Source organism: Lucilia cuprina, chromosome 6 (genome assembly GCF_022045245.1).
Source record: "Lucilia cuprina isolate Lc7/37 chromosome 6, ASM2204524v1, whole genome shotgun sequence".
NCBI classification, from domain to species: domain Eukaryota; kingdom Metazoa; phylum Arthropoda; class Insecta; order Diptera; family Calliphoridae; genus Lucilia; species Lucilia cuprina.
In genome coordinates this window covers 35612025-35634262 of record NC_060954.1, presented here as the reverse complement: position 1 = coordinate 35634262, position 22238 = coordinate 35612025, and the positions used below count along the sequence as shown (strand labels likewise).

Sequence of the window (22238 nt, the reverse complement as noted above, 5' to 3'; positions counted from 1 at the left end):
CAGTAAAATTTTGTATTTATATCGTAATTTAGTAACAAGTAATGTGTGTTTAAGTGATTTTCTAATGGGAACCTGTATGGGATCGACCGCACCCGTGTTATGAACCGTTTGTGAAAAAAATCATGAAATATAATTTTCTTTTATACATTCTCATTTATTGCGGGCTCTGTATTCTTAATTTAATGTTTTAAGGTTCAATTTTAAAGAAAACTTAAAAAGTTCCAATTTAAGAACGAAAAAGTACCATTTTATAGATTCTCATTTACTTCCTGTCGTACATGTTAAATTTCATATTTCTAGATTAGTTAGAAAGTTTGAAAGGAGGATGTACATATATACATCAAATCCGAAGAAATACACCTACGCCTCTATCGGGCCTGTTGTGCGCTCCTTAACCACTGCCTCAGGTGGGAATCGAACCAACAACCTCCGGTCTACCAGACTAGAACTCTAATCACTAACCTACCGGAGACCACCATTTCTAGATTAAGTTTTAATAAAAACTCAAAAAAGTATCACTGAAAAGAGTCTTTATTGTTTATTATCTTCGTGTTTCGATTTCAATATCATGGAAAAATAAAAAAAAATGGAAAATGAAAAAGTAGCAAAAAGCGAAATCTCATAACCCAACTTTGTGAGGATCGGTCGATAATTGGGCCTTCTTTCCATATAACGTCGCCTTCAGAAAAATATTTTTACGTTTATTACAGACTTAAAAATATTAGTGCGAAAATCGAACGAAAATCCCCTTAGGAAACTTTTAATTTACGACATATTGTTTGATGGTAGGTATATAAAATTTGGCAATAGCGGAATATAACATTCCACCATGTTGTATATTTTTCTAGTTTTGGAGATATGAGGTTACTGAATTTACCAGTTTTTAACCCCTAAACATTCGAATTTTAAAAACCACCGTCGAAATAAAATCTACAATTGTTTGGAGACCAACCTCCTGTCCATGTTTCAGGTCTTTAGCTTCAATCAATTACCCAATTCTTTCTAATTGATTGATTCAATCAAAAATATCAAAGAACTCAAATAATATTTAGTTAGAATAATAACTGTCATTTCCCCCATGGATACGCGACTGCAATACAATCTATAGATGGTATTTGTAGTTTTAATAAAATGTTCAAAATTACAAAAATAATTAGTTATTTTTATTAAAATTATTTTCTTTTTTAATTAATTCCCTTTTTGTTTTTACAAGTACAAACTTAATTATATTTACAAAGAATTTGGCAAATGCTGTTTTAATTTCAGTATTTTAAAGTTTTTTTTTTTTTTTTTTGAATTTTGCGGGTCACTAGCCATATTCAAATATATTTTTAATTACCATTAAATATAAAAAATTAATAAAGAAAAGTTAAATAACAATCACTTATACTATGAGCCATTTTGTTTACAGCGAGAAGATGTTTAAAGTTTCTAAAAATGTGTAACTTAAATGTAAATCCTGTCAGATGTTTATATAATGTTAGGTGAAGGGTTTTTTTTGAAATTAGTTCCATGTTAAGGTAAGAGAGAAAACACTTAAATGCTACGAGTATTTGTGGCAGATATCGTTGCATGTAAATTTTGCATAAGAAATTTAATTTAGTAGTTGTAGCCAGTTTGAGGATTGAAATCGCCGCTTGCATGACCGCGACCAGGTTGGCCAGGTGGAGGCGGAACATAAGATGTACCAGGACCGCCGGCACCGCCGCCAAATCCTCCAGCACCTCCTCGTCCACCCGCACCACCTGCTCCCGTTCCACCACCAAAACCACTAGCACTTCCTTTACCACCGGCTCCAGCTCCGCCACCGAAACCACCAGCGCCACCTCCTCTATCCCTATTAAAATGCCCCCTTCAGAAAATAACTTTATCGCTTAAAGATGTATGCTCATATCTGCTCATAACATATCTGCTCATAACATATATATAAAGCAATAAAATTCGACATAAAAAAGTTTTATAGGAAATAAAATCATTTTCATAAATTTAACGAAAATGGATTTATAATTGACCTTACCAAGGTCCCCTTCTGAAAATGACTTTAAGACATATTACTGACCCAAAAATGTAAGTACATCAGTAAAATTCTACATAAACATGAATGATTTGATGGTGGGTATATAAGATTCGGTATGGCCGAATATAACACTCTTACTTGTTCAATTTTAAAATATATTCTCCTAAAGCTTGATGTAATTTTATTCGTTATAAACAAAATTTACAAAAAAAAATGTCATTTAAAGTTCTATAAACACCAGCACCTCCGGCACCACCTCCTCTACCACCACCAGCGCCAGTTCCACCGCCAAAACCACCACCAGCTCCAGTACCACCACCATAACCGCCGGCCCCAGTACCACCACCAGCTCCACCAAAACCTTAAAATATTTAATAAGAAATTTTAGAATTTTAAAATGTTGTAATAAACTTACTACCAGGTCCACCAACTCCCCCACGGCCAGTACCTCCTCCAAAACCGCCACCAGCACCACCGCCTCCACCTGCTCCGGTACCTGGTCCACCTATGAAGCCACCACCTGGTGCAGGTTGAATACCTTGGGCTGCAAGAGCTTTTGCAATTGCTTCGGGAATTGGAGGTGGTGTTGGCAATAAATCTCCAGAAGGTTGGAAACCATTTTCATCAGCAGTGTAAGCCACTTCAACTACCTGTCCATCCGGTGCAGTATATGAAAATGTACCCATAACGGATGGAATTTCGTTGTCCGAACCTTTATTTTTAACCGTACCCTCTTCCTGTGCCTTGATGCCATTACCGGTTTCATAGCTAAATCTATAATTTCCATCACCATCATTTTCATTTACAAATGACAATATTGGTATAACAGGACCAGCAGGTGCAGAAGGCCCAGAAGGAGCACCTGGTCTAGGGCCAGCACCACCACCCTGAGGACCAAATGGACGACCTTGACCACCAGCGCCAGTAAAACCACCCAAACCATTATTACCGCCCCCAGTGGGTCCTCCGCCACCTCCACCACCAAAACCTCCTCCCGTACCACCGCCACCTCCTCCACCCCCACCAAAGCCACCAGATCCACCCGGACCTCCAGGTCTACCACCACCACCTCCTGGTCCCTGTAAGCCAGGACCTCCACCAGCCGTAGCTGCATTTGGCGGTGGTGGTAAATATTTATTATCTAGGCGGGCAGCATGTGTTAATGTCAGCAACGTCACCAGTAATGGCTGCAAGAATACAACAAAATATAACACAAAGAATTTAAATTTTTGTTATTTGAATAATAGACATAAAATTAACAAAAACAGTTGACAACAAGCACAACAGCAAAACAAAACATGTCTTTAAATATTTTGGCAAATCTTCATATTTTATTCATTTGCAACGTGATACACGTTTTTCATGCCGCCGGCAATTTTTCGCCACTGTTAACATCCATCGCTCATCTTCATGTGGCACAACCACACACAAACATTGAGTGGATTATTTGTATATGTTTTTTTTTTTTTGCATGCAAATAAAATACATAATAGTTTTAGATAAAAATCATTTTTTTGGGGAGGAACATAACAATTATGTCTTAAATAGAAAATGTTTAAACAAATTGTTTAAATGTCAATCGATGCAGACAGAATGACTGGCAAAAATACAGCAATAAAATAATTTATTGATAAAAATTTTAAAGTCCTTTGGAGATGTTAATTCAACTAAGCTTTTTAGTTTTAGAATACATTTGCGTTCATTTTTATACCCTTCACCTTCGTGAGAAGGGTAGCAGCACTAGTGTATGTGGAGCCAGGCATAAATTAGAAGCCAAAAAATGAACTTTTTGGTACTTTTTCGTTTTTTAAAGGTACTTTTTGAATTTCTCTATAATATTGAACTTAGAAACATGGAATTAGTTTGTAAAGTCGAATTTAGATGAGAACTCCAAAAAGTAAAATGTTGTATTTTTTTGTTTTTCAAAAGGTACTTTTTGAATTTAATATTGAACCTAGAAATATTAAATTAAGTATGTAGAATCTGAATTAGGTGAGAACCCAGAAAAAGGAACTTTTTGGTACTTTTTCGTTTCTCAAATGGTACTTTTTGAATTTTCTATTATATTGAACTTAGAAATATAAAATTAAGTATGTAGAGCCCTGATTATGCGAGAACACATAAAACAGATCTTTTTGGTACCTTTTCGTGTTTCAAATAGTACATTTTAAATGTTCTATAATATTAAACCTAGCAATATGAAATTAAGTAAGTAGATTCAGAATTAGGTGAGAACCCATAAAAGGGAAGTTTTTGGTACTTTTTCGACTTTCAAAAGGTACTTTTTTAATTTTCTATTATATTGAACCTAGAAATATAAAATTAAGTATGTAGAGCATTGATTATTCGAGAACACATAAAAGGAATCTTTTTGGTACTTTTTCGTTCTACAAATGATTAATATTTGATACTTAGATATGTTGGCTTTAATTTTATGTCTTTCAATCTATCCTAAGTCATCCTCATGTACATATTTTTTTTAATTTTCCGCACTGACCAAAAACGGCGATACCGCCCTATCCATGGGGTAAATGCGCCAAGGGGATGAGACATATTTGTCATTAGTAAAATAAAAGAAAAAATTACAAAAATAAAAACATATTTTGCTGTTTTATACTTTAATTCATTAAACAAAGTATAATAAACCAGATATTTATTGTTTATTTCACAAAACTTAACAAAAAAATTAAAACAAATTATTACTGATTTTTTTCTATATTTTAACCAAATTTTGTTCTACATCAGAATCATTACATATATTTGGCGCATGTGCCCCACGGGCAGTTTAGTTTCAATTTTTTTGGGCTTCAAATTATATTATCGAAATATTATTATGTCTTATTGTTCACCATTATTGACGTTCTAATACTGACCAATATATTTTTTCTATCACAAAAACTAAAAAAGTTAGCACATAAACTTCACACATTGAAATATTTTCACAGGCCTTTGATATACAATTAATCAAATCTGCCTCCCATCATATGTAAAGTTAATTTTTAAAATTTTCAGGGATGATAAAATCGATTACTCGGTTTTCAACTTATTCGCGTTGACAGATGTGCCCCAATGGCGCATGATCTCCCTTCTACCCTACGTAATCGCTGATAAATGTGTGTATTTTTATACCCTATAATCATGTAGTTAAGTGGATATATGCGTTTGTACTGACCAAAAATATTGGTCCTTAAAATAAAAATATATCAATCGGCACGCATTAACATTCTGTGTCCATGTATACCTTGTACACATGCTACAAGCCAAAAATATCGAGATAATTCGAAGGAAGAAAGCCAATTGATAATGGTTAAAATCGGTCTGTTTTTTCGCCCAGCCCCCAGAACCGTACTACTCAAATGTGCTTCTGAGCTCATAATTAGGGTAAAGGTATTACAAAAATTTTCAAAACTTAGTTCTATAAAGTGGCTTCCGGTAGGTAGTGTCCTAGTCTAGCAGACTGGAGGTACTACGTTCGATTCCTACCTTACACAGGAACGTACAACAGACCCGATGAAGGCGTATTAAGGTGTTTTTTCGGTTGATATGTATAAACATCCTCCATTCAAAGTAACTAACTAACTTTTTTAAAATTATTATTCATAATTAATATTATTCAAAAATTTTTTGGTTAAAATTTTAAATATAATTCCGGTTAGATGTAATTATTTAAAACAACAATAATTAAATAAATGCCAATAATGCCAATAATAATAATAATTACTAAAAATCTTATTAACTTACTCAGCACCTATCATAACCAAAAAAAATATGTATAAATTAAAAAAAATCAAAGTAAAGTCGTCATTATTTTATATTCATTACTACAATGTTGTTGCTGTTTTAATTATTTAAGTTCATGCCCAAAAGTTCGAAGTAAAACAATAAAAATGCATTCATTCCACTAGATATAAACTACAAAAAACTCTGGGCAGAAAAAAGTGAAGGGAATTTCCGACACATCAAATACCAACAAATGAAATGCACGTTTTTATTAAGACTGGGTCATACATACATGGAATAGCAACAACTAGCACTACTGAAACATCTTTGGCGGCACTATACTTGTTGAAGTATTTTATCAGAATGACACTAGAAAATAATCTTTACCTGGTACTAAATGTTTAAGAAGTTTACATTAGTAAAGACTTGCAGAAAAAAGCAAACATTTTGTAATTTAAAATACATCTTCAAAAGGTGAGGCCAAGTTGAGAATTCTTTAGAGCAATTGAAAATGAAGAGTAAGGTGAGGTAAGTACTTTTGCGATACTAAAGTAAAAAAAAAGAGTTGTAAGCAATTAAAATTGGTTAGTATATTCAGCTTAAGCGAATCTGTTATACTCTATATAGAGATATATTAAGTTTAAATTGTTAAACATTTGTTATTGCAGCATGTAGACTATATAATTGTTAATATACATTTGGTACTTTTGAATTCCTCATCTCAATAGTACTTGTTGTATTTTTGAAATATACAAGTAGTGATAGTTTTATATAGACGAGCATCAATAGGTGAAAAATAGTGTAGAAAAAGTGATACCAAACTCTATATCACGAGATTGTAAACTCAAGTGATGTTTCTGCATTTCGGCAGTTATGCAACGGGGCAGCAATGGCCAGAGATAAATGTGAATAAATATGGCGCCCACAGGACTTAACAACTTTACCGAAAACCAAAAGGCAATTATGGAAATAGCAGATATTGAAGTTAAATTTGAAACCGTATTGAATTGTAGTTAGGTAGGTAGATTGAAAGAATACAATAAGGCCTCTTGGAGTAATAAAACGGTGATTTTTAAAGGAGACCCTAATATATTAGAGCAAGATGAGAAATCTCCATAAAATGTGCATGTCTGAAGTTAATATTGATTACGGGCTATAGAAAATGGGACATTCAGATTTAGACGAATGTAGAGCATGTAAAGAGGACAAAGAAACTCTAAAGGACTTTCTTAGACACTGTTAGGCATTCGTTGAAGTGAGATCCAACTATCTTGGGAGTTATATTATTTCGGAAATAAAAATCCCCACGAACATTAGTTGGTAAAATCCAAGGAATTACATTCTAGAAACACAGAAAAAATTATCGGTAGTTTATTTTCAATTAACATGTTTTAATTTTATTTATTTTTTTATTTAAACAAATTTTTATTTGTCTTAATTATCTCGTTTTTTGAAACTGTTTGAAACATAAGTATAAAATTTTGATTAAATTTTTAATTAATTCAATTAATTTTTTAATTGTTTGAAAAAATTTTTCTGGCCTACTTTTCTATTTTAGTTTTGTTTTTTAATATTTTATTTAAATTTTTTTTGCGAGGAATATTTATAATTCCTAAATAGTTAATAAAATGTTAGGCATATAATATTCAAGTTTCTTGACAATTTGTGAAACACTTTATATGTTAAATTGTGTCAATAATGTGATAATTTTTGTAAATGCTGAACGCATTGTTAATGGTCTAGTATTCCTTTAACGTTATGTGTAATCGATTAATAATTAGATTGTTTTAATCACCTTCTTAATTGATTTTTAAAAAATTCTCTATTAAACAGTTTAATTTATTTGATTAATAAATTAATAAAAAATCAATTTTATATTTATTAAATATTTAATTTTTACAATTAACGAATTAATCAATGTTAAATCTTGTCTCAATTATTGACATTAATTGTTTTGATTAATTCGTTATTAGGAAAAAAATATATATTTTTATTTTTTTACAAATTTGGTAATTGATATCATCATTTTGGTTATAGGTGCAAAACTTGCTTGATATAATTATTTTGATAATTAAAACTCATTTTCAGTTTTTTCTGTGAACTGAAATTCTAAACTTTAAAATATAATATATTTTTTACCAATAAACATTTTTCTTCAAAAAAGATGGAAAAATGAGTCGAAACTGATCCGACAAATTATAAATTATGATAAGAAAATTAAGGCAATGACCCGAAAGTGATGAAAAATACTACCTGGGAGTGGTCACCCACATCATCAGGGGACTGGTGGATAAAAAATATTTTATTAAACCATACAAAATTGGACGAATAGATTCAGCAAGCGTAAAGAACAGTGAAATGCTGGAATAGTTTCTCAGTCATTGATAGATATTAGACGCTATTAGATTTAAAGATCTTGGAAGCGATGTAATCCAATATAGTACATCTATCATATCCATAATACATGCAAAATGAACACTGATCGGTGAACTGACTCTTAACAGTATTTTCTTTTATAGATCATTTCCATGAAAAGGAACTCTTATCACATAACCTTACTGTTTTGTTTTAGTTCGAGTTTTATACCCCATAAAGTATATATATTCTGGATCCTTATAGGAAGCGGCCTCGATTTAGCCATGTCAGTGCCTGTCTGTCCGTCCGTCTATAGGTTTTAGTCAACTCCAGATATCTGCGAGACCAGAATCTTCAATAATTCTGTTAGACATGCTTTCGAGAAGCATAAATTATGGTAAATTTTGTTTATGTACGCTAGAAATATGAAATTAAGGATGTAAAGCCTGTATTAAATTAAAACCCATAGAAGGGGAATTTTTGGTACTTTTTCGTTTTTCAAAAAGTAATTTTTCTATTTTATATAATGTTGATTCTAGAAACATAAACGTATGCCCGGATTAGTGGCCTCCGGAAGGTTAGTGGTTGTGTTCTAGTCTGGTAGACCGGAAGTGGTGGGTTCGATTCCCACTTGTGGCACTGGTTAAGGAGCGCACAACAGGGCCGACAGAGGCATCATGTATACATCCTCTTAACAAACTAACTAACACTAACTAACCGGTTTAACTGAAACCTATTAATAGGGACTTTTTGAAACCTTTTGGTTCTACAAAAAGTACTTTTTGAATTAAGTATGTAGGTGAGAACCTATAAAAGGCGACTTTTTTGTACTTTTTCGTTCTACAAAAGGTACATTTTTAATATTCTATATTTTTTAACCTAGAAACATGAAATTAAGTATATAGAGCCCGGATAAGGTGAGAACACATAACATTGTTGGTACTTTTTCGTTCTACAAAAGGTACATTTTTAGTTTTCAATAATTTTGAACCTAAAAATATGAAACTAAGTATGTAGAGCCAGGATTAAGTAAGAAATCATAAAAGGGGACTTTTTGAATTTTTATAATATTGTACCTAAAAACATGAAATTAAGTATGAAGAGCCCTAGGTGACGTTGAATAGAAATAGTGTAAAATGTTTGACCAAGAATACTGACATATTTAATAGCGGTACGATAAAAATAAACAATAAAATATTTCAGAGGTCATTACAAATGTAAAAATAACATAAAACTTTAAATGTTACATGATTGAATGTTTTATTGTTTGTACTAGATACAGAAAAACACACATTGATTTCTTGATGAAGATCATCATCAACCGCAACAACATTGTCTATTAATGATTATAATGATAATGAAGATTCCTACTGAACATGTACATATGCATTATGAATTATAAACATTTTATGTATTGTTAATGTTTTGTATGTTTTATTATTTATTTTATATTATTTATGCAATAATTTAATGATTTTTTGACAGCTAAAGTGCATGTTTTATACAATAAACTTTATAAATAACTATTAAGACGAGAGAAAAAAATATCGAATTGAATTGAATGAATGAATGGATTCAAATGCGAATGAGAATAAAGACAACTAAATAAAAAAACATTTAAAAGAGCAAACAATCAAAACCAGCAAATATATTTATTTATAAGAAGAAAAAAAAGATGAAACCTAAAACATCTGTGATTAGTAAACGAATGTGTTCGAATATGTTTTATTGAACTCTGGCATTACTTTTTTGTCATTTATGTTGTTAGCAGATTTTCTGCTGCCAACTTTTACAGTATTTTTACTGTTGTTGTTGCTATCGCCTAATGCACATTCATCATGTTTAATCTTAAACATTTAAACGAATTATTGTTTTCTTAGAAAAAAAAACTACTTGTCATTATTTTTGTCTTCACCTTATTTTTCTTTTACTTGAAATACACTCTTATACTATCAATTCTTATAAACGAAAATCGTGCGAATCTTTATTGATTTTGAAGTTCTTTTCTAACTACCGAATAACATTGTTTATCTGTTTACCCTACGTCCATTATTATGAAGATTTTATAATACTTGAATTAAAATAAAAGACATATTAAGTTTATGTATATCATTGGATATATAATATAGAATCATTCTCAAATGGATCATTAGAGCTTAAATCCATGGAAGTCTGCTGTGTAAAATGGTCTGGATGAAATATGTCAGAGGTATAATGCATGTTTAGAACCAAAGGACAATAAAGTTATTATGATCCGAAAAGATTGCCTTTAAGGCAGAATTAAACTGTATAGTATTTTGGACTAGGTCTTTCGGGGATAAATGAGCTAATTCTCTTGCTATTAAGGGAAGGAAAATCGTAGAAGTTTACCTAATAAAAGCTAAATCTTTTGAGTCAACAAGATCGATTGGGCGGGATAATCTTACTCAATCGTATGAAATAATGAAACGGAAAATATAAAACGCTTCTATTTTTACTCAAAGGGGATTTATTACCCCGGGCATATAAAATCTCCATCTTTGTGCTATTGAAATATCTCGAGGAATAAAAGTGCCAATACCTTTAGTCTGCCGGGAATGGTGATGTCAAGGTTGGGGATTTTTTTGGGTAGTTTCCTGTCATTCCGTTGGCAAGCACAGCCAACGTACGAAGATTGGCACCTGCATTTTTCATAAAAGGATTCAGGAGCATGTGGTAGTTCAATTCTATCCAGTGGATGAATAAAACCGTCGTAAAATAAGGCCATCAAGAGAGATGTTCACTTAAAGCACTTGACATTCACAGGGGATATATTGCAATATGTCTTGTATGCACGGAGTATACTCTGAATTAACCCCGACAAGGAATGACATTTATATCTATGACTAGGATACCGTACATTCATCACCACTTAACACATCACACAACTCAATTTATTCCGAAATATCAATCAGAACGATCCTCTCTAATAGTTGACACAAAACAATGTCACAATGTCGTATCTTAAACAAAAGTTTTTCTCATCTCCAGGGGCTCAGCTTTGTCCTAACCCTAATGGCTTAATGATGTCCAAATTCCATATTTAAACGTAATAAAACTTCCTTTAAGATCAGACGAAATAAATCCTGGTTCGATATGGTTTCCATAATCATACTATAATCCTGATAACATTATATTGTTGATGTAAACAAATTTTTTTGCCACATTTTTTTCCAACAACTTAAAACTGAAAACTATGCAAACATATTATGTGTTCTTAATTATAATATATTTAGATGAAAACCATTATGAGTTCCTTGCTCCCAGATTATGGTTACCACAACTATGTAATTTTCTACGTGTATTTTCGACATTTACCACTGTGCTACCCTCGGCAGGATTACTGTATTTAATACAATTGAAAAATATATTTTGACCATTACTTTTGAATTAAAGAAAATTAAATATAAAATTTGAAATTCGGCACATTCGTATGAAGCATATTTTCAGAAAATTCAAATTTAATGAAAAAAATTCTGAAAAAAATATTTGTCAATATTTTTATATATCCAAATATCAGCTATACAGTACTAACATGGCGACTATTGCTTAACCACAACAGATCTTGCTCATTTGCATAAGAAGCCTAAACATTTAAATTATTATTGATAAAATTTAACAAAAAAATATTTGCAAATAATACCGCATGGCAGACGCCAAGTTTAAATGATAATGATGTTTTCAAAAATTACTATTATCTGGATGTCAAGTTGAAGTTCAAATGCTAACGGTCTTAAACAGATAAACAAAAATAAACTCACACATTTAAACCTGATAATTTTTTAAAAATGAAAAAAAATTTATATAAATTGCATGCTACATTAAATTCAACACGTTGTATGAGTAAACAAAAAGGTTACAGCGATTAAAATCGAAGCAAAATATCACCTTTCAAAATGTTATGAATCGCTGAAGACACGTTTGTAGGTTTGTAGTTTAAATGCACAATTAATTTAAATTTTATAATATACAGGTGATAAATGAAACGATCGACTATGAGTGTTCTTTTGATTTTTTTTCTATTTGATCTGTTATTTGTTTTATGTTGCAGCTTTGATCTTTTGTTTGAAACATTGTAACTACAATTTTTTAAAACATAATTTATTAAGATTAATTTTGAGACAAAAACTAAAATTGTTTAAAATAACTTTATTATGTGCCATAAATAGATTTATATTATTTTTACAAAATTTAATATTGTATGTATGTGTGTGTGTGTTTTTTTTTTTAATTTATGGTTTTTATTAAGCGTTGACATTAAATAGACTTTAACAAAACGAAAGACTTAAGTAACAAACTTTTTTAAGGAAAATACAAGATTTTGTGGTTAAGCGGATTGTTTGTGTTTTGTTGTTTGTTCACAAATGTTTTTTCATGAAAATTAAATGACTTTTTAATAAAGGTGATCGATTAATTTGGTTGTCATATTTATACATACGACTAAAAATATATTAACATGTATTTAAATTAAACGCAATCATCAAATAGTTTTTCTCTGAAATTAATAAATTCTTAAAATTAAAAAGAATTTAAATATTAAAAAAAAAACAATGAATGTCTAGTACACCCAAATATGTGGTATCTTCATAAAGATCTTTCTTCCATACGTAGAGTTTTTTTAACCTCTGATGAGGCTAATATGCCAATAAATGTGAATAAATAGTTGTATTTTAAGTTAAGTTTTCTTTAGTTGTAGCTCGGCAGTCAAAGGGTTAATATTGTACCGTAAAGTCAGAATTTTTTTCTTTAAACACATGTGGGGCTATTGTTTTATTTATTTAATATGCAATATTTTCTTAATACTTAACAGCTGAATTATGTTGAAATTTTTAATTTATTTGATTATAAATGCTATAATTTGGAGGTGTGTTTCTTTTTCATTATCGCGATGAAGACCGTAATTTATATACATAATTTCCAGTTCATTGCCATAAGTAATAATTTAATTTAAAGATCAAAGTTAAAGGTGACCAATTTTTAAAATAAATGATGTTTCTTTCTAATTTCATTTATATTCACATGTATAAAAAAAGAAACAAGTTGGTTCACTAGAAAAATTAAATTTTGTATGGAGTATAATAAAATAACGGACTGATTATGACCATTTTCGATAGGCTTGGGTCAAGATTAGATTATTTTTCATCAAATTAACTTTGAAATGGTGACCTGTAGCGTGCATACAAGATTCACATGAACATACAGACAGGCATAGCAAAATCGACTTAAAAAGTAATTCTGAGAGTTTCTGCTGCATGCTTAGGTATTATATACATCTGCACAAATGCATCATATAGGGTATTAAAATTGGCTATAGGGTATTAAAATTGGCATGGTCATCACGATTTTAGATATAGCATGTTTTTATATCCCACACCAATATTTGGAGAGTATAATGCGTTTGTGCTGATGTTTGTTATACCCAAAAAATATTGGTCCCTTACCCACAGCACACTAATCGGCAAAGAAACATTTCTAATCTAAACATTTCATGTCTGATCGTCTAGCTGACTGTCCAGTAAAGCTATGTGCAAAAGGTACATATCTCAATTTTTCAGAAAATTTGATAAAATTTGGCAATAGTAAAAATCGGTTTATTACGCTATGACACAAAAATATATAACTGGTAAGTAGTATTATTTCCTGAAAGGTGGGCTTTATAGTTGTCTATTGAGATGTGAATGGGATATCTATCAAGAAACAAACTTTTTAACTCAAAAAAAAGTTTTTTTTTATTATTTGAAATTGTTAAAACATGTAAAAACAAAGCCTCTTTTAGAAAAATGGCTTTTCCTTAACAACCTAAGTGAAATTGATGAAGAAACTAAAGCTGATCATTACACTTTTTATACCCACCATCAAAATATAAATCAATATGCCGATTAGGAAAATATATAATGAAACGATCCAGCCATGTCCTTCCGTCTGTCTGTCCGTCTGTATATCTGCCTGCCAGTTGAGAGCTCGATAGAGTCCGAATGTAAAGAGCCAGTGCCCTTGTTCTGTAACTTTCGAGTCGAGAAAAAAAACATTTAAATATTAGAGTCTTCCACTTTTTCGTTGTCTGATTCAAATAATTTTTAAAAATGAACGCATTACACTTAACCAAAATATGTTTGAATTACGTGTTTTAAACAAGACGATTATAAATTTTTCGATTTTTTTTTGTCGAATCGAAAGTTACAGAATACAGGCACAGAATGTTGAAATTTTCCAGAAATATTTAAGTACGGTTGACCATACTCCTTTTATAAAGTATTCTCCAAAAAAATTACGTTAATGACCATTACTACTTTAAAAACAAGGATATAGGGATCAAATTCGACATAAGCAAGTTTCTTTAGAGTTAAATTTGCTTTATCAAATTTTACAAGGTTCGGGTCACAATTGACTCTACTCACAATATAAGGTCCCCCTCAGAAAATAACTTTAACGCTCATTACTACCTTAATAATTACTTCCATGAACATTACATGTTAGGTATAAAAATAATTACAAACTAAAATCTTTAACCGAATTTTATAAGAATCGGCAAATAATACAATCTAAACCCCCAACAAAAACCCCAGCAGGCATGAGGGGTATTGATTACACAAAGTAATTCATTATATGATCAATTACAATTACTTGTAATGTTTATTTGAGAAATAACCAATTACAATTATGTACTTGTTATTGTAATTGAAGTTTTTCCAATTACATTTACTTGTTATGTGTTATTGACTAATAACCTATTATAATTAAATGTAATTGTTATTAAAGTTTTGCCAGTTACAATTACTTGTAATTGTAATTGAAGTTTACCAATTACAGTTACTTGTAGTTGTAATTTAGCTATTACTTATTACAAATTACATGTAATTATATGGAACAAATTTCACAAGTACAAGTATTTGTAATTGAAAATATTTCAATTACATTTTCAAGTAATTCTAATTGAAAAACTTCAATTATAAGTACAAGTTATTATAATTGGTTTAACTTCAATTACATATTACAAGTAATTGTAATTTGAAAAACTTCAATTACAATAACAAGTAATTATAATTGTGTACTTCAAACATAATTGTAATTGAAAATGCAATCATTAACACTCAAGCCTGCCAATTATGAAGTGATGATTAGAAAATAACTTTAATGTTTTAAGCCAGTAATGAGGCTTAAAATTACAAGTAGAGGTTTGAGAAATTATGTTCTATTTTACATATCAACCTAATGTTTATAAGGATGCGTATATAAATTTAATTAGATTAAGATAAATATTAAAAAAATCTGCAATAAAATACTTAATACCAAAAATATGTTAACCTCAATTATTTCATTGCATTTAATCATGAAAAACCAACCCTCAAATATCATTAATAACTTTAAAGAATTCCTATGAACAAAACAAAAGATTTAAGAAACAAACATTTTCATAAAAAAACCAATTGCATAAATAAGACTACAAGTGTTGTAAACTATTCAGCTAAATAATTTTTTTTTAACACTTAATTTAATGCATTTTATGCTCGCAATATGTGAACGTTCTGCACAGTTACTACTTACAATGTATGAGGTTGTAAATTTTAGAAACAAATTAAGTATTAAAAAACCTTTTGCCAACAATGTTTATGAATTTTAATTAATTCAACATAAACTTCTTTTAACATCTAATTCTTTCACACACACAGAGATACTTAACAACAACTTTATATTGAATAAATGATGTTGTGAGTTTTTTTTTAATTTTTTTTCCGAAATAGAATCGATTTGCATTTAAAACAAGTGACATCTTTTAAGAAAAAAAACATCATAAAAAACGGAACAACTTAAAACAACTGCAAAAGTACAGAAAATACCTCACGCTATTGTCGCACACAGTCAGTGTTTGTGGCAACAATATTATGAAAAGTTTGTACATTGAACACGAAACAAAATATTTTTTATAGCTTCTTCAGTCAATTGATGACATTTAAAAAATCATTTATATATATTGGGAAAAATATTTATTTAAGAAAAAAATTTAAACTGAAACGAAGCAAAATGAGATTTCATTTAACAGCCAGTCATTCTCATAAGTCTGTACATTATGGGCTGTTAAAGCATTCTTCATATATCCATCGATCTTTAAATTTTTCACTTCTAAAGGCTTTAAGGCTCATTGTGCCACTATGGTACAGTATTGTGCCACTATGGTACAGTATTTCTGTGCCATTAAGGTTTAAGCAGCCTGTTTCTTAATACCAACCAGTCAACTCTTTGGAAGGTATGTGGAAAATGCCTGTAGTTAGTGGTGGCTTCTTTAGTTTTAGGTCTCTTCTTGTTGTGGGTTTTTCTTTTGAACAAAATAAACTAAAAGAAGCTTTAACTAAAATCGTGACCATTAACTTTTTTTGTGTATTATTAGTTGTTGTTGTTGCTGCAGTTGTAGTAGTGTATAAACTTACAAGATACTTTATGGGTTTGACTTTAGGTCTCTTCAAGTCAAGTCAAAGCAGTACATTGTGTTTCAAACTACGCCCGTGTCTTAACAATCTGCACAAAACCACAAAACGGTTTAAATCAAAATATTTAAGTAGTTATTGTTGTTATTGTTGTGTGGTTTCCATTATCATTTTCAATTTAATAATCAAATCAAGTTTGCTTATGAAATTCGGAGTAAACAAATTAGTTTGTAATTAATACGTATCTAGTTATTGTGTTTTGGCAAGTTTTAGTGCAAGTTTGAATTGTTTGGTAATTTAAGATTTAAAAACAAATTCATTCATTCAGTCAGTCATTCGTTTAGAAAGATTAGAATACAAACATTTTGTTAAACACTAATAGTTCATAGTTATCAGCTGCTCATCTTGATACTCAATAAATATTGTATTTCATTTTAATTTCGAACTTGTTTGCCAAGTGCTACATAGTCATTTGTTTGTGGCAAGTTGTTGCAAGGAATTCTTATGATTAAATAGAGCATAAGCATCCAAATTTGTGTTTTGTTGTTTAAACAATTAAAATCAGTTTTGATTTATTTGCGTTTTTTTTTTTGTTTTGTTCATTAATTTGTTACAACTCACTAAACAGCAATAATTGAGATCGGATTGATCTAGTTTTGAAATTGGGTCAATAGTTATTTAGTCAATTGTAAATGAAAATTTATGCTCAAATAAAATGTTTCTTAAAAAATGTATTTTTATGTAAAATATTTATTAGAAAACTCTTAACTTTTCTTTCCGGATTTTAAAAAAGTATTTCTTATTAGAGTTTCTTAGAAGCTTCGAATTTTGATTGAAATCTATCAAATAATAGAGCGTAATACTTTTAGGTTTCGAAGTTAATCTAACAGATAGATTCATATATACACCCAGGAAAAACTTTACTTACCCGGTAAGCAGGCAAGTAATATTGAAGCAATGTAGAAGTACTAAATTTTTATGGTGAATAAAAAGTTATTTCGAGGTTAAAAAAATAACTGCTCCCAAATGTGCTTACCCAACTTTGCCAGGCCTAAACGTGGCTCTACAGTTATTTTTTGAATTTACTCTTACTCAGTGCTCCATTAACAAGTTATTTAATAGTACTTTTTTGGAAAAGTTGTTACATAAAAGTATAAATCGACGTTTTTTTAAAAAATACTGATATCATTTGTGTTTCGAACTAAAAACATTGTATAGATGTTTTAGGTAATTGGACTAATTCTCTAAATAATTGGCTGCTATTCCCATTCAAAAAAAAAAAAAAAAAATAATGATATTGATAACGACCTCTCATTACCAGGTAATTCGTTCCCACGACAATCGGTTCTTTGCACCGGAACGAACAACGATAAAGGATTGTCAACCCTGCTGCTACAACAACAAACAGGTAATATATTAAATAACTAAATTATCTAGATTACTCATTACCAAAATTTGAAGATTTTTTGCTGGGTACGTCTTTCTTCGGACTTGCGAATAGAGAGTTATAAACTAATTAAGAAACTCTTTCTTATTTAGAAACTAGTTTATGAATAATGAACCATACAATTGATTAGATCATAGATGATAGGCGTTTAAACTGATCTAAAAACTTGTATATATATTGTACAGTTTTAAGATCAGTTATGAAAACCGAAACAGTATTCTTTTTGATCAAATAACCTTTCCATGTCTGCCCTGTCGACTACTAATTTAATGCTACTAATTTTTATCAATTTATAGATTGAAAGCACTAATTTACTTTTGGGTTTTTATCTATTGATTAGTTTACAGGCTAATCTATGTAATTATGTACAAATGAGGTTCCAAAGAAGCGAAAAAGAAAAAGAATTTACTCCATTGAAGTACTGAAAAATATCTGAAGAAGTGATGATTTTAACGCAGACTTGCCATAGGAGGGATGTCTTTTTTATTTGATTCCAAATTCACTACATCTGAAATCATTTTCAGGAAGTAATATTTATATTCTTTTATGGAAGTTATTAAGATGTGAAATTATAGTATTATAGAATACAATTATTTTTAGTTCATGTATCTTTAAGTAAAAAAATTGTTTTTTTTCACTTCTTTGGAAGTCAAAAAACATCACTTCCACAGAAGTTAAAAATTCACTTAGTGCTACTTTTTTGTTGTGAAATATGTTATTATTTTGGAAGTATTTTGTTTTATTTTTGCTTGGTCGTAGACTAGTCTACGACCATTGACTAGTCTGTGGACTATGGTAAGGACTAGTCTTTTGACAAATTTATTGATTAGTTTATTGATAAGAAAATAGACTAGTTTACTGATTAGGCAACGGACAATCTTTTGATTAGAAAATAAACCAGTCTTTTGACAAAATTTGTTAACAAATTTATTGACTATTCAATAGACTGGTCTATTGGCTAGACAACGGACTAGCCAATTGATTAGACAGCAGTCTAGTCAATTAGACTACTCTAGTTTTACCCAATATTTTATCTAAGTGGAAGTACTTAACTATTTTTGGTGAATAACTACACATTTTTATCACCGATGTCTAAAAAAAGTAATTGGTTCCAAATGTGTTCACCTGGCTTTAAAAGACTTTTCTGCATTTTGAGGAGGGTATATTGGATTTGTTCACATGTATATAATTTATGGAAATAAAGGCTCTACACCGACCTTAAGGCATACAAATCTTCTCAGTATTACTTCCTTATCAGATTAAGCGACGTCTGTATGTCCATCTAGTTTGGCACAAACATGTTAAATGTTCAAGTATTTTTACAAAAATCTGCAATAAATTTGTTCATATAAATCTAAATTATATTGCCGATTTTCTTATGCCACCCGGTCCTCATTGAACCCTAAGCTCTCAATAATAACTCCAAGAAAATTTATCAATCTTAAACTACTATATTCCATTATACAAAATAATCCACATTTTAAGAATACTAATCACTGGTGTAGGATATAATATGGTTAGTTTACATGCTCACTTGTTTCTAGTAAGTTTTAATAGCTTTCGTTTTACCCCACAATGAGTAATAAATTGGTGGGGATCACATAATACTCAGTATATATAACATGATAGAGACCATTTAGACGCAATATTTACTCTTGAATACCATTCAAACTCTTTATTGTGACAGTATGATTGCTTGATATAATGTTATCCTAATTACAAAAAAAAGCTTATGATCTGAAAGGTCCTGAGTCGATTTTCAGTTAGATTTCAAAAATTTCATATTCTAAACTGTTTCATTATTTTTCAATAACGGGCCATATCGAGACCAAACATTAAAAAAAAACAAGTTAGATTTGCTATATTTAGATGTGCCGAATCTTAAGTACCCTCTACAAGCAAGCTTATTGTGCCGATCTTAAGTACCCTCTACAAGCAAGCTTATTGTTTCCGTAGTGAGGGTATTAATGCATGTTTGGAACTAATTTCGATTAGGTCCAGACAAATTTATATTAAGTGAGTTTAGGATATGGACCTCTTACGGATGCTATGATTTAGTATAATGGCTGATCATGCTTAATGAGAAGTAGGATCAATATAAAATCAGTTCTAAAACATTTTATCAGAACAATCTATCTATACACAGAACATACTCATGTCTAATTTTATCCAAATATTAATATATTTTCAAAAATACGCTTGACAATGTGCGTTTAGTAATATTCGGAAATGGTTTTTGTTTCGGAGTTGTGACCAATTATGGACCAATCCGAAAGAAAATCGTACAAATTTTACTCCCATTGCTTTATAAATTAATGAAATATGTGCGGTTAAGTGATTTTCCCATATAAAATTCGGGTGCTATGACTAATTACGGCCTTTCCATGTTCGACAATTCTTAGAAACCTGCTTAGGAGTTACGAGAAAACTAACTTTTTTTCGAAGTAGTCTGAAATTTTTACTAATAACTTTTTATGTTGTGAACCGATTTTGCTGTATTTCAACACCAATTTGCTGAGGACAAATTGGTGGCGAGCGTTTTACGCAGACAGACAGACGGACATAGCTAAATCGATAAATTATTGAATATCCCCTTAACATAATAATCGTTTATTTTTCGTTTACTAAGTACATTTCCATACAAAATTCCTACAATAAACAATCAATAACTTCAATAAGCGTTAATGAATACGACAATATAATAAGGAGAATAATCCATCAAGAAAATTTAGGAAGGGAGGACGTATATCTCGGTAAATAAAATGTAACTTTGTGTTGCAGAAAAGTTAAAGTTGAGAACTCATCTAGAAAATAAATACTGCAATTGGATATTTTTATTTTTCCTTAATTATAAAGCAAGATTTAGTGCCCAGTTTTAGTTGTAAATAATTTTTCCAATGATTGATGAAAGATCCGAAATTACTTCTGGTATAGTTATTTAAGGTAAATTCCGAATCCTTTTTATTTAATTCTTTTACAAACTCAGAAAGTTTTTAAAGTTCTATTCCTTGTATACCAGCAGTTTATATCCAAACTGGGAGCGTAAGTGAGGTCTGAAATCCTTTGCCTCCTCTAGAGAATTTTTAAAGATGTTTCTTTTTTAAATAACTAAAACAAAGTTTATCCAATCCAGTTAGAAACAGATTTATTTAAAAATTTAGAAATTATTTAAAATTAAAAAATTATTTTTTTTTTTAATTTTTTCTTCTAGACAAAAATTCAAATAAACTTTGATTTAGATCAGCAAATTGCACTTTTATAAATATGTATTTCCTTAAAATGTTCATAGTTGTATTTGCATACATATAAATTTCACCATATTTATCGAACAAGATAACAAAAAAACTCACCACTTTAAAAGTGAGCGCCATTTTTCAAAATGTTGTTTTATAATCTTTTAATAAAATCTTTAATTTGCACAATTTTATATATATTTTTTTTTATAATTCAGTATATAAATTTTATTTTATTATTCATCACTTTTTAATAGCAAATTAATTAGATTTTGTTTTGTTCTACTATGATTTAAATAGTATTTTTTAAAATTTATGGATTTTTTATTATTATTTTTTTTATTCTAAGTTTAAAAAACTGTTGTAAACTGTATGTTGAACTGTAAAGTATTGTTGTTAAAACTAATGTGCCATCAAACATCAAAGTTCTCTGCCTTTTATACATTTTTCTTTCTATTAACTTTATTTTTCAGATTTTTTTATTATTCATTTTCATTATTTCTATTTTTGCAATTGAGTAGAGCGTTTCAACTTTTGTTTGGCGCCCAACGATGAAAAAAAAAATCCATGCAAAAACAATAAAATGCATCTAATGTTTGTAATAGAAAAAAAAACACACAACAACAATAGCAACAATTACATATACCAAACAACAATGACAACAAACATTTGGTGTTGCCAACTTCAATTTCTATTTACCAACAAAAGTTCAACAAATTCATTAGACAGACAAACAAATGTGCTGTTGTCGAACTGAGATTCATTTTTGCGGCTTTGTTCTACAACTGAGAGAGTTCATGTAATTTCCTTAATGTAAACAACAGTTAATGCTGATTCATTAGGGTAGTGTGGGTAAATTCATGTACAAGTGTATATAAATTACATAGGTACTAAAACTCACATGAATTCGAAGAACTGTAGACTTAGACAGAGTAATAAGTGGAAGAAATTAAATTCCATGGATCACTCAGTAGGTATTAATGAAATACAAGTAGAGAAGTATTACATAGGATCTTTGAAAATAA

The 22238-nt window shown here is 29.9% G+C and overlaps 1 protein-coding gene across 1 annotated transcript; it reads right to left on the bottom strand.

The window, feature by feature from the left end:
- Positions 1 to 1141: 1141 nt before the first annotated feature.
- LOC111689155 (pupal cuticle protein 36) lies at positions 1142 to 21606 on the bottom strand. The gene is made up of 4 exons (XM_046955300.1): positions 21331 to 21606; positions 2433 to 3204; positions 2256 to 2378; positions 1142 to 1826 (listed from the first exon to the last, which is right to left on the bottom strand). The coding sequence occupies exons 1-4, from the start codon at positions 21349 to 21351 to the stop codon at positions 1600 to 1602; spliced, it is 1143 nt and encodes a 380-aa protein (XP_046811256.1). The 5' UTR covers positions 21352 to 21606; the 3' UTR covers positions 1142 to 1599.
- Positions 21607 to 22238: the final 632 nt, after the last annotated feature.